Source organism: Prinia subflava, chromosome 15 (assembly GCF_021018805.1).
Source record: "Prinia subflava isolate CZ2003 ecotype Zambia chromosome 15, Cam_Psub_1.2, whole genome shotgun sequence".
In the NCBI taxonomy this organism is placed as follows: Eukaryota; Metazoa; Chordata; class Aves; order Passeriformes; family Cisticolidae; genus Prinia; species Prinia subflava.
The window spans coordinates 8,591,862-8,603,897 of NC_086261.1; the positions used below are offsets into that span (position 1 = coordinate 8,591,862).

The window sequence follows — 12,036 nt, forward strand, 5'->3', positions numbered from 1 at the left end:
GGACTGCACTGGAACAGAGCAGCCCTGTTCAGCCTGGGGATGAGCTCCTGCAAGTGCACACAACTGCCATGCAAGGACTCACTCGTTTTGAGGCGTGGAATGTGATCAAGGCATTACCTGATGGGCCCATCACTGCCATCATCAAGAGGAAGAATCACAGCTCTGTTACCAGCAAGTCATCCAAAACCTTGTAAGAGGAGGGATTAGACTACTGCCAATATTCCGACAAAGGATTTTATTACTTGCAGGCACTTGGCTGGCACAGCAAGATACTCAGAAAGCACCCATGAGGAGTACACTGGATCTTACTGCCAGTTACAGAGAAAGCTGCCTGGGATTAACCAAAATGATTCTTATTTCAGCCTTCAGAAACAGATGTTACAAAGCCTATAATTATAAAATAATGACTTTGTTAATAATATACTGGTTGTAATAAAATATGTGACAGCTATAGTTCTCTCCTGTTTTAAGCCATTAACTTAACAAGTATCAGAAGCAGATCCTGTGCTAAATTTTCAGTGCTTCTCTCCAATCCTGTTTCCTACCTTACCTTCCCAGCAACAAGAAATGTGTCCTCAAGCCTGCAACTAAACACTGCCTTAGAGAATCAGTAGGGCAGAGAAAGAGGCTGCAGTTTTGTGTGTCAAAACAACATTCCCTAGAAAATTTCAGCTTGCTTATTAAAAACAGAACATTCAGGACAGCCAAAACCTGTAAAAATGATTTTCTACTAGCAGCTAACAGAGCCATCTCAACTGCAGCAGGCAAACACAGGGTGGAAAGGAGTTCTCATACTCCAAGGGGGAGGCAGGAAGCTGAGGGTAATGTAGTGGAAGTTTTCCTAATCTTCCTCTGGCCAGAGGTCCCAAGAGGACTACAGCAGAAGAATAACAAGGCTGTTCAGAACAAAATCTTACCTTCTAACAACAATTTCTTCTTTTAAATGTCTGTGTTAATTTTGCAAGGGAAAGTACCAGCGGGAGTAATTGTGAATCCAAGTACTTTTGAACTGAAATGTTTATTCTGGAAAGGCTAAATAACTTTGAGATACATCCATACTTCAAACAGTGCTTCCTATATGCACTGTATGGAATTCCACCAGCAGCACAGGTACCCATGGCAAGATGGGCTCACTTGGTCTTCTCTGACCTGTTTCACTGAAGGGAGGGAGAGACGCAAGGGCAGGATGAAGTGTGACTCCCCAGCTGAGAGCCAGATGGCCGACCTGGTTACTGTCCTTGGCTGTTCACCTTCCCAGAGAGGGGAATTTTCTGAACCCTTCTTCGGTTACCTAATTTCACCAGGGCGAAGTTAAGGAGCTCAGGAGCTGTTTTCCATACACTTACTTAATACAATGCCTCAAAACCAGCAATTAAGAGAAAGGGAAGGAGGAGAGGCAGGAGAAGGTATAAATTAAATCCAGGCATTCAACTTGCTGTGGCCTTTTCTCACAAGACAACTGTAAATTAATCCTTGAAAGAATATTCTTGACAAGCCATCTGTCCCCACACTTCCAAACACCTATTCAGCTGAGCTCTTTTCCAAAAAATAACCTCTATCTCGAAACAAAAAATTTATTAGTTGGGTAGCAACCAAAATAAGAGAAAAATGTGAGAGCAAATCTTATACTTTTTTGAACTAGTACCTCCATAGAAGTCTTTGCCAAAACACGTCCAACTCTAATTTGGCAGGGCAGAAGGCTGAATGTGAAGGGCTCTTAATTCCTGGATAGAAGGTGTTGAGCACTCAGAAAAGGGGTTAAGTTATTCCAGTGAAGTGTCTCACTGCCTATATTGCTCAAAGCAATAAAAAACCCTTATAAAATAGCTAATAAGAAGCCATATTATCTGCAAAAATAATTTGCATTGCTTGTAGAAATGAGTGGCAATCTTAACTGCACTTCTTGAACTTTCTGCTAATTAAATTCAAGATAATCCTGGCAAGGTTTGCCAAGATATTGTAATTCATGCCTAACAACTTCAATACACCTACAAAAATATGTATAAGCCTCTGTATTATCAAGGCCCACATCTCTTCTCAGTGAACTTGTTATTCTTCCTAAGCATAGAAATCAGCAGCTGGAAATAAACACCAACCAAGGGCAAAGAACCTTGCGGGTGAGTGTTCTCACCAAAACACCTCTTCCCTAGGCAGTGAACATCATCAGGGAAGGCTTTTCCCCTCTCTCTGCCTTAAATTCAGAGAGATGCTGGAGCTCTAAGCAGCTCTTCAGCTTCCCTGATGGCAGAACAGGTATATGAGGATCCATTTCAAAGGATGATTTCAGGAAAAACAGTAAGATGTAGCACAAAAATATTTATTTCACCACACTCACACAAGTTTTTACATCTTTGTATACAAAGGAGACTGGACTAAAAACTGTTTCCTCAAAAAACTAGTCCACAGGGTGAGGTTTACAGTGGGAAACTTATTGTGCTAGTCCATGCCCTATACCAAAGATAAAAAAAATACAGGGACAGAAAGCAGAGCATATTAACCTTCCTAAATAATCGAGTCACCACAGTAAAATCAAAACCTGCATTTAAGTTCCTCACTCAGCAGTTATTTTTACTTTTGTAATTATATGTAACCCATAGTACTGACTGATGTTCCTGCAGCAACCAGCACCACAGGTATCTCTTAAAATGGACACACCTTGGCACACAAAATCAGGTGCTGATTTCCCAATGTAGTGTTGGGAGGCAAACCAGTCTTAGAAAAAAGCAACGTTCTTATGGCCTGTCAAGGCAAACCTAGGGAAAAGATTATTTACCCGTTAAAACCTCTCACCACAGGAAACCAAAACACATTCAAATACAGTTCAAAGTGGTCATTGCATGTGCCTTTTAAAAATGGCAAGTAAAGTGCTTAATCCTCTTTATTTATTGCCTCTATGTCGGTTCAGTTTGTTTCATGACACTGTGAAACCACTGGGTTTGTATCAGAGAGGGGAAAGGGAGTGTCTGTGTTAGCCCACACACCTCTGCATTGATTAGCACTGCTGGACCTTGACTTAAAAAAGCACTTAAGGCATATTTACCATCAATATTGATGTCTTCTGGAACAAACAACTAAAATCCTCTACATAATCCCATTTGTTTTGGCTTCCACAGTTTGCTGGCTGGACCCACTGAGGCATCTTAGCAGCTCTAGGGATCTTCTTTTGGGGGAGAAACATTTTTCCACAGGAATCTACAGGGAGCTTCAGAGACCAAACACTGAGCTGATCTGCACATGGCTGTGGTGCTAAGTGGATTTTAACAATGCTTCACCTCACAGACACTGACTAAGAGTGGGCAAGAACAGATCCAGTCCATCTTCTCCTGCAGACAGTCACCACTGCTGCCTCCAGGATTCTGCCAGCCTCTGAGGTGGTATTTTTCTAACCATTAAAGTGAAGAATCTCATATTACATAAGAATGCATTGTTCTGCATGCAGTCAGGTAGAAAATGCTGTTTTAAAAATATATTGTACTCAGTTCATTGTTTCACATCATCTTTCTTTTCTATCTTAGTGGATAGAAAAGCCCTGAGGCCAACTTTGTATTTTTTATCCACAAGCTGACAGGTTGCTTCCTAACCTCAGCTGATGATGTCAGCAACTCATCTTGTCATGCTTTTAATGCCTTAACAGCTTTGGTCAGGTTGCTGTAAAATCCAGATATGCTAGATGGAAAAAAGGAATCCACCACTGTCTGGGGAAGATAGCCACCAAGATCCGTCTGAAAGAAAGTGAGGAGCTCAGTCCTGTCAGGCTCCCTGCAAAGACAATGAAAGTGATTTTATAGCCTGTGGTTTAAGAGCATTAAGAACTTTTGAGTGACTGTTACTTGTATTAAAATACATACTTCCAAGAGCTTTTTTTTTTTTTAACAGACAAATTTCAATGAATGTAGCTACAAAATTAAAGTTTATCTCATCCCTAATTAGCTACATGGCTGTCTATAAAATATGGCAAATCAACCAGACATTCATTTACCAAAAATTAAGACCATACTTGTACGTTTTGCTGAATTTCTGAATTTCAAGAGGTCAGAGAGAATTGCACTATGATAACAGTTTCTGTAACATTGAAGACTTCCCTCTAGGAAATGAAGATAAACTAATTCATTGCACAAAACTGAGAACAAGAAGAGCACTCAGTCATAATGATTACTGGCAAGGCAGAAACGTACCATTGCCAAGAAGTTACAGGTCACATGCAGCCACATGCACATAAACACACCACACAATCGATAAGGAGTGCTTTAGAATTTTTAACATCCAAAGAGATTGTTTCTTACCCTGGAACAGGTATGCAGAAACAGCCACAAGGGTAATTAAAACCTCTCACGAAATTTGGTTGAGGAGGACACAGAGGGTGTTCCACATTGGTGGCTGAAAGGAAAAAGCATTGAAGTGTCATTCTTCAAGAAGACAAGAAAGAGTCCTTGGTACTCAAAGCTCCAGATGGGAAGCAAGCTCATTATTCAAAATGTATTTAGAAAGAATTGCAGTACAGCTTTTTCACTGTGAGGCTGACAAGTGGTTAGCAAAGGTTATTAAAAGAACCACTCTGGCCTTAGAATGGGGAAATCAAAATGTTTAATTTAGAAGCAGTTGTTACTGAGCTCTGAAGGAGGAAGCATCCACTCTTTGACACAGTTTCACCAAGCCCATGCTGTGTGAGTGCACTGCTTTTCCTGAGAGGTCATTTGGTCACTTCCAACAAATCCGTGCCACACAGATACATCACTTGGCTGCTGAAAAGCTGCACTCTAACAAGTACATAAATTCCTGACAAAGCTTTTCTGGACTGGATGGGAAAATGGGACACCTGAACAGTGGAGCAATAAAAGCTCTGACTTGCAACAGTTAAACAACAGAATAAAAGTAAAAAAACAAATAAACATCCTTCTATACAGTGGCAGATGCTTAAAAATCAGCTCTATTTGTTTTCAAAAAACCAATTATTTTCACATACAGGAGTGGTACATTTATTCAATGGTTTCACTGAAACCTGTCCAGAAAATGTTAAAATGGGATTTAGCCTAAATGAGACTCCTTTTAGCAAGTTCTATAAACTGTTAATAGAACAAAAATCACAGTCAAAATACCCTAGAATTTATCAGTAAACTACATACTTATTTAATCTCAAAAACATAGCAAGGGAAAAAAACATATCCATCCTTATCATTATCTGAGTATTAAGATGATTTATACACTCTGGGAACAACAATGTACAGAGATTACTATTTTCTCTTCTGATCAAGGTCAGGTCAACAACTACTGAACATCTTGTTACTTAGTTTTATGTTTATTTCTGATAGCTTTTGTTTTATAGTTGTTTCCAGCAGCCATTGGTTATCTCCAAATACAACATGAACCTGTTCAGAACTCAAGTTCCTTACCAGCAGACTGCATTGTCCCATCTTCGTATTGCTTCATTACTACGACATCCACAAATTCCCTTGGTGAAATAATCCTCATGCAAGCTGAAGGGGTTGTGGTTCTGCATATAGAGACAGTCTGGAAATCACAGAACAGAGTTGTGTCAGTTGATGCTTTCTAAAGTACAGCAGAAAAAACCCTGTATTTTCTGGCACTCTTTTAATTATACTTTCTAAACTCCATCAAGGAGTTGTTCTACATCCTCTGTTGAACAAAAGCATTACCATGATCAGTCAAGGACAGGAAAACACCAGAGGGACAAGGCATGTTCAGAGGGGACAGATACCACAAAGGATGCTGAAATGCAAATCTGGCACATCTGTGCTCCCAGGACAGTTAAAACCCTTGTCCTCCCAGGATGCTAGCAAAGATAACTTCTTTGTGTAGTACACACACAGGATACAACTTAATAACCCAGTTTGTTACCCCACACAAATATTAATTGTCCGATATGCTTTAAAAAAAAGGAATTAGACTGCACAAATGTGGCAGTAGAAACTGCTGCTCACACACTGCTGCTCATCAGTCTGCTCAAAGTGTAACATCTCCATTTTAATAATAGATGCAAACCACTGGGTGTGGAGCCAGCAAAGGCAGGGTGTGAAGTGCAGGGCAGAGTGTCACTGCTGCCATGGTGAGAGATGAGGCCTGAATTGATGGCTGATGATATGAATGCTTCTCTGCCTCCTCTTGGCTCACTCTGAGCTTGTTAAAAACAATCATGCTTAGCTTGATTTGCAGCACTAACAACATTGTGCAAGAATCTTTGTTATATATTTAATGTTATATACATATATACGTTATATATTTGTATATTTTAAGTACGCAGTATTGAGCCAAGAATGATTTTCCTTTCCTTTCAGAAAGATAAGCTATTATCTATATACATATATATGCTAATAAAATGTATAGAATTTGTGGAAAAGGATAAAGAAAAAAAGAATAAAAAATCTACAAAGGAAGAAAGGTTTCTTATCCCAGCATCGTTCAGCTGATCCAGCCAGAAACACAGCACAACTCAAGACTCGCTACCTCTGTGCACGTAACATCAGCTGTCTCATAAGGCCCAACGCTGCATAAATCTGCCAGAACGGTTTTTAAGGAACTTACATCACTGATGGCCTCGATGACCTCGAAGTCCTTCACGTTTTGGTCCCACTTGGTCCTGAGCCCGCCGGCCACGGGCTTTATGCACTCCCAGACATTCTGCGGGCTGGCGGGCAGGATGCCCTCTCCCTTGTACCTGCGGGGCACGAAACGAACCCGAACCGCGCTGCGCTACCCTGCCTGGCCCCGGCAGCCGCGGCAGCACGGCGGGCAGGACCCGGGAACGAGCCGTACTCACAGGTTGCCAGCGAACTCCGACGAGGGTCTCCAGGACACCGCCACCTCACCCTGCGGGACGGGAGGCGTTTAGCCCCGGGCCGGCTCCCGCCCGTCCCCGCCATGCCCCGACCCACCGTGCTGGGGCAGCCCCGCCAGCCCCCGACCCACCGTGCTGGGGCAGCCCCCGGACCCACCGTGCTGCGGCAGCCCCGCCAGCCCCCGACCCACCGTGCTGGGGCAGCCCCGCCAGCCCCCGACCCACCGTGCTGGGGCAGCCCCGCCAGCCCCCGACCCACCGTGCTGGGGCAGCCCCCGGACCCACCGTGCTGCGGCAGCCCCGCCAGCCCTCGGGGTCCCGCCGGTAGAGCTGCAGCTGCTCGGCCGCCGCCTCAGCGCGCCCCACGCAGTCCATGGCGGGCGGGCGGAGCCGCCGCAGCGCCGCTTTGAGCGCCCGCGCCGCGCCGCCCCTGGGCCGATGGCAGCACCGCCCCTCACCTGAGGGTGACGCCGGCCCGGCCCGGCCACGCCTCACGGGGCAGCGAACGCCGGGCTGGGGACGGGCAGAGCCCGGGCAGCGGGGATGGCACGGCGGGGATGGCACGGCGGGGATGTGGTAACGTGTGTGGGATCGCAGGCGGAGCGCTGCTTCCTCAGAGCTGGGGCCGCCCCGCGCTCGTCACTGGTGTCAGCCCAGTCCCAGTGACACGGAGAGAAACAAGCGAAAAAGCGACCAACCAACCTTCAGTATCCAAAGGAAGTGCGAAACTCCAGTGGTGTGTGAAAAACGGAATGGAATTTACGAACTACGAGTAATGAAATGAGTCTCTTTCAAAGGCCACGGATCGAAAGTTGACCACTGAGAATCTTACCAGTCTGGTCTGAGGTTCCCAGAAAACTAATAGAGGATCTAGGATTTAATCTAGAATGACTCACGTTGTCAAATAACTCTCCTGCCCATGTGATACACTAAATAAACTCACTATTCTCTCTAGTTAACTGTTTTTCCTAATTTGTTTGGGCCACAGCACATTCAAACAAGACACATCAAGATCTACTATTAGTAGGAACTCCGTTAGCAGGAGGCTGATTCTCTGCTGAATTTATTCAGGAAGAATCTTCAGTTCTGGCTGTATCAGATAAAAAGAGCCTCATCTGATGTATTTTTGTACTGGTTTAATTGAAGTGCCCCAAGTACATGGCTTTTGATTTTCCAGTAGGCAGAGATTTTGGGTTTTGACACCATAAGGAATAAATTGGAATAACCTTCTTCTCTAAAATTTGCAACACAAGAATTGTGATATCAAAGCAAGGTACAATAAAGAGTAAAACACAAGGCTTTTCCCACCTCGAGTGGCTGCATACATGATGCTTACAAAAACTATGTCCCAGTTACTCTGACAGACCTCAAACATCAACTAAAGCAGAACTGCACATACACCAGCTCAAAACACAAGGATGTTGGGGCACTTTCTCAGACATTTGAGCACACCAGTTCGCTTGGCTCAGACATACTTAGATCAACACTGTTTTTAGATTTCTTTTTGGTCAGTTTTGCCCCAGCTTTTGGATATTTGTCCTTGGTGTGAATGACCTGGATGTACTGGTCATTGCCGCTGTTCTGCGGGTCACTGCTGGATGCAATGGAAATGGAATCAGACTCTGTTGGAGATTGCTCCAGCTTTTGCTTTGATTTTGGTTTCACACGTGGCTCAGGATAGTTCAGATGTACCTTCTTGTAAGCATATGGAGGCCTGTCCAGGTCCAGCTCAAAACCATCATCCCAGGATTTGTAATGCACTCTGGCTAGATCTTTGCCCATTAGAACGTGGCCATCAGCACGATCCCCAATGTAAAACCGAGGTGCTGGGCGAAGGTCAGACAGTGAGCGAGGGCGATGGGATCTGTTAATGAATTCTCTCTCAAGTTCTTCTTCGTCCTCCTCATCCTCACTGGGAGGAGGGGAGTACATCTGGTGTGGTGTTCGAACCACGTATCTTCTGACATGGCGTGGATACAACTCAATAATGTCTCCTGATTCCTCCTTTCTGAAATGCCTTTGGAGTCGGGAGGTAGAACGGAGCGATTTTTTGCGGGACTCGTTTTCATTAACCAGAAAATACCTGGTAGCATATGGTCTACAGCCCAAAAATACAGGAGCCCCTGCCCCAAGGGCATCCGAATTTACCTGGCGAATGGCTTTTCTGAAGAGAGGGTCAGAGTGAACATCTTCAGTGTGCTTTTTGAAAGTGACTGGTGTGTAGGGCTTTGTTTTGCACAGCTCACTCGCACTCCTATGAACAACGCTTGGGTATCTTTAGGAAGGAAGAAAGAAAAAGAGAGGAGATTTTGATATACACACTTATCAGTTAATGGAATTGAAACATATAAAAGAATTCACTGCTCTGGTAGTCAAAGACTAGGTTGAAAAAGTGGAGATTATCATATCTCCACTGTTCCAAATTTTTAGAACCATTTTGAAAAACATACCCTAGAAATTAGGAGATATATTTGTTCTTCTCTAGGAAAAAGGCGACACAATTGTCCTCTCAAGTTATATTCCCTTTCTGTTTTCTTAATGTTCTGAGAATTGTTCTTTATCCACTTGGAAAAAAACCCAACAGATTAAAGCATCCATCTACTGATACGCCGGACTGGCTGTTTTCAACTAAAGCTGCACAAGCAGAGAGTTCCTGCACTCTGTATTTGTTTTGTTCATGGAGATGGTATCCTGCACAAACTATTTTAGTTATGTGGCTGAGGGCAAGTCTAGTATTTACCTTTGCTTGAGCTGTGTGTAAACTCCATCAGCTACACTGTTTCAAAGGATTTATAATTCCATCTCTGTTAAGGATGTGGTGTCACCAGCAACATCAATAATACTCATCAATAAATCTGCTTTTAAAAAATTCCTCTGCTGTCTTACAGCTCCAGACAGTCTGAAAACACTGCTCTTTTGTAAATAAACAAGTATTGCATGGAGCTCCTGGAATAAATAACATTTCAAAATCAAAGCAGTCTTACCTGTTTGTGATATGATCATTTCTTGGTTTCTGTACACTTGATACAGAGGGAGCCGGTGTTAAAGAGGTTGGAGTTGTGGGAGTTGCGTTGGCAGGTCTCACAACATCAGCTGATGGCACAGCTTGGGGCACAGACTGGGAAATGGTTTGTATTCTGGTGCCTTTGCTCACAGGAGATTCAAAGTTCAAGACGCTGCCATTCTTTCGGGGTGTTGAGGACCGAACAGAGGACTCCTGGCTGATAATATCAGTTTCCTGCTCTGGTCTTTTGTCATTGACATCCATATTTTGGATTCTGGCTAGAAAACAGAAATTATTATAGGAACTTTCCAGGTCTCTACATTTAGAAACTGCTGTGTAAATTCAGTGGCTCAAATTCCCCCTTCAGTCAGGGATCCAAGGCCAGCAGAACCCCTTGTGCTCAGAAAAGAGAAACTGGTGTCACACTGGGAGACTTGGTGGTAAAGGGGTAGATCTTCACACTACAATAACTAGCAGATGGAATATTGGGGATGCAGAAAAGACACTGAATGTTGCACTGTAGGATACCAAAATGGGCAGCAAGCCAATTTTTCTTCTGCCTGCCAGGCTCTGAATTGCATGCAAAGTCTGAGACAATTTGAATCACACAAGTGCATCCCAGATTCCTCTCTGTTGGTGATAAAAGCAGGAAAATACCCACTCCAAAGATTCCAGGTGAACTCAGGTTTAAACTACGCACAATGTCTTTCAGTGTTGCCAAGATTAAGTCAAATTTAGCTCAGAAACCATCTAAAAGGAGGATTCTACAGGAAATACAGTTTTAAAAATGTAGTTGCACTTCCCTCTATGTGTGAGAAATCAAAATGGGGTTAGGTCCAAATGCTTTATTAATAGTGGCACTTCTAAAGGTCACCAGCTTACCTACTGCCATCTGAACCACCTTTTTCTTATCTTCAGTTCTTTCCTAAAAGACATTCAGAAGAATGAAAATCTGTAAATTATTATGGATTAGAGAGCAAATCCCCTGCTTTATAAGGATGAAAAACAGAGGATTTATTTTACGTTGTGAAACATTAGATGTGACTTTAGAGATTTAATTAGGCTCATACTTTACTGAAGACCCCCCAAATTACATGTAAAAGTGCTTTTCACCATACTTACTGTTTGTATCTTCATTCTCAGTTGATTGTTGGTGAATTTTAATGATCTTGCAATACTTTGTAGGTAGTAGATTAGCATGCTAGAAGTGAAAGGGGGGTGATATGAGTCACTTCAGGCATTCGTGACAGTTTCTTTTTGAGGCTTTATAGGTCAAAGTGATGTACAAGTTCAGCTACTTCTCTATAGCATTTCCTTATACTGTAATAATGGATTACAGCCTTCTTTCAAGCAAACATAGACGAAAGAAAGAAATTACACTGAAAACAGATTTAACAGCACTTCTGATTTCACCTGGGTTTTTTTTTTCAGGTCTTTTCATTGTGTGTGTAACCTGTGATGCATTTGTAGATGATATTGTTTGTTTGTTTGTTTTAATTCCAGACAAGTCAATTTGACAGATACTGTTTTGTCTTTTTTTCCCAGTTCAAGGTTACAGAACAGAGACACCAGAGTTACAGCTGAGTTTGCACAACCATACCAATGTAATTTTCTTGGCTGGCTGAAATAACACGTTGTTTACCCTGGCACAGATGAGATCAGATCCTGGCAGATAATGGAGTGCACTGGCTTTCAGACAACGTCTTATAGCTAGACTTCATTCCACAAACAATTACGTGTGTGCTTAGCTGTCTGTTTGAAGCAGTGAATAGGAATACTTAAATTTGTAAATATTACATCGGGACCTTAGGGGAAAAAATTACAAATAGAAAGTGTTGCTTTGGTCTTTCTGATTTGAAAAGCCACCGGTGGGACAAACTCTGCCTTTGTCTGCAGTTTACACAGGGAAAAATGGTACAAAGGTACAAGCAAAACAAAATAGAACTTTTCAGGTAAGCAAAGTGAATTTCAAACAGCTCAAAATCAATATTATTTCCCAACTGTGAGCAATTATTTATAACCCAAGTAAGAAAAGACTTCCACTGGAGAGTCTGCAGCAAGTTATATTACATTAACACTTAAGAGCACACCCTCATAATTGATTTATCTTGTCGTAAATCAGGATGACTGAATAGCTGCTTTCAATGACACACTGAGCCCTGTTCACTGTCATAAACTGAACTAATGACCATGAAGAAATGGAAAATTTATTTCTGAGGAACTCTTAGGAGGGAAGGAG

The 12,036-nt window shown here is 42.7% G+C and overlaps 3 protein-coding genes across 7 annotated transcripts in view; 1 reads left to right on the top strand and 2 right to left on the bottom strand.

Moving 5' to 3' along the window:
- IL16 (interleukin 16) overlaps positions 1-3,244 on the top strand; it is a 33,598-nt gene extending 30,354 nt beyond the window's left edge. For all 4 annotated transcript variants that reach the window (XM_063412125.1, XM_063412122.1, XM_063412123.1 and 1 more), the window contains exon 21: positions 1-3,244. In XM_063412125.1, coding sequence (XP_063268195.1) covers positions 1-194 — 194 coding nt within the window. In that variant the 3' untranslated portion in view covers positions 195-3,244.
- STARD5 (StAR related lipid transfer domain containing 5) lies at positions 2,297-7,235 on the bottom strand. The gene is made up of 6 exons (XM_063412129.1): positions 7,079-7,235; positions 6,776-6,825; positions 6,541-6,673; positions 5,391-5,508; positions 4,284-4,377; positions 2,297-3,759 (listed from the first exon to the last, which is right to left on the bottom strand). The coding sequence occupies exons 1-6, from the start codon at positions 7,166-7,168 to the stop codon at positions 3,612-3,614; spliced, it is 633 nt and encodes a 210-aa protein (XP_063268199.1). The 5' UTR covers positions 7,169-7,235; the 3' UTR covers positions 2,297-3,611.
- TMC3 (transmembrane channel like 3) overlaps positions 6,586-12,036 on the bottom strand; it is a 22,934-nt gene continuing 17,483 nt past the window's right edge. Inside the window, exons 19-24 of one of the 2 annotated variants that reach the window (XM_063412128.1) lie at positions 10,920-10,998; positions 10,680-10,722; positions 9,778-10,075; positions 7,252-9,068; positions 6,776-6,825; positions 6,586-6,673 (exon numbers count right to left, since the gene is read on the bottom strand). In XM_063412128.1, coding sequence (XP_063268198.1) covers positions 8,228-9,068; positions 9,778-10,075; positions 10,680-10,722; positions 10,920-10,998 — 1,261 coding nt within the window. In that variant the 3' untranslated portion in view covers positions 6,586-6,673; positions 6,776-6,825; positions 7,252-8,227. Of the gene's footprint in view, positions 6,826-7,251; positions 9,069-9,777; positions 10,076-10,679; positions 10,723-10,919; positions 10,999-12,036 lie in introns of both variants that reach the window. The other variant, XM_063412126.1, reaches the window with a different exon arrangement.

What these genes read in the sequence shown, in the direction of transcription:
- STARD5 (XM_063412129.1), bottom strand. Translation starts at nt 7,168, where the DNA reads ATGGACTGCGTGGGGCGCGCTGAGGCGGCGGCCGAGCAGCTGCAGCTC. An exon ending in TCGGAGTTCGCTGGCAACCT is followed by an intron (nt 6,674 to 6,775) that starts GTGAGTACGGCT and finishes CGTGCCCCGCAG; the next exon opens with GTACAAGGGAGAGGGCATCC. An exon ending in TTCTGCATACCTGTTCCAGG is followed by an intron (nt 3,760 to 4,283) that starts GTAAGAAACAAT and finishes TTGTCTTTGCAG; the next exon opens with GGAGCCTGACAGGACTGAGC.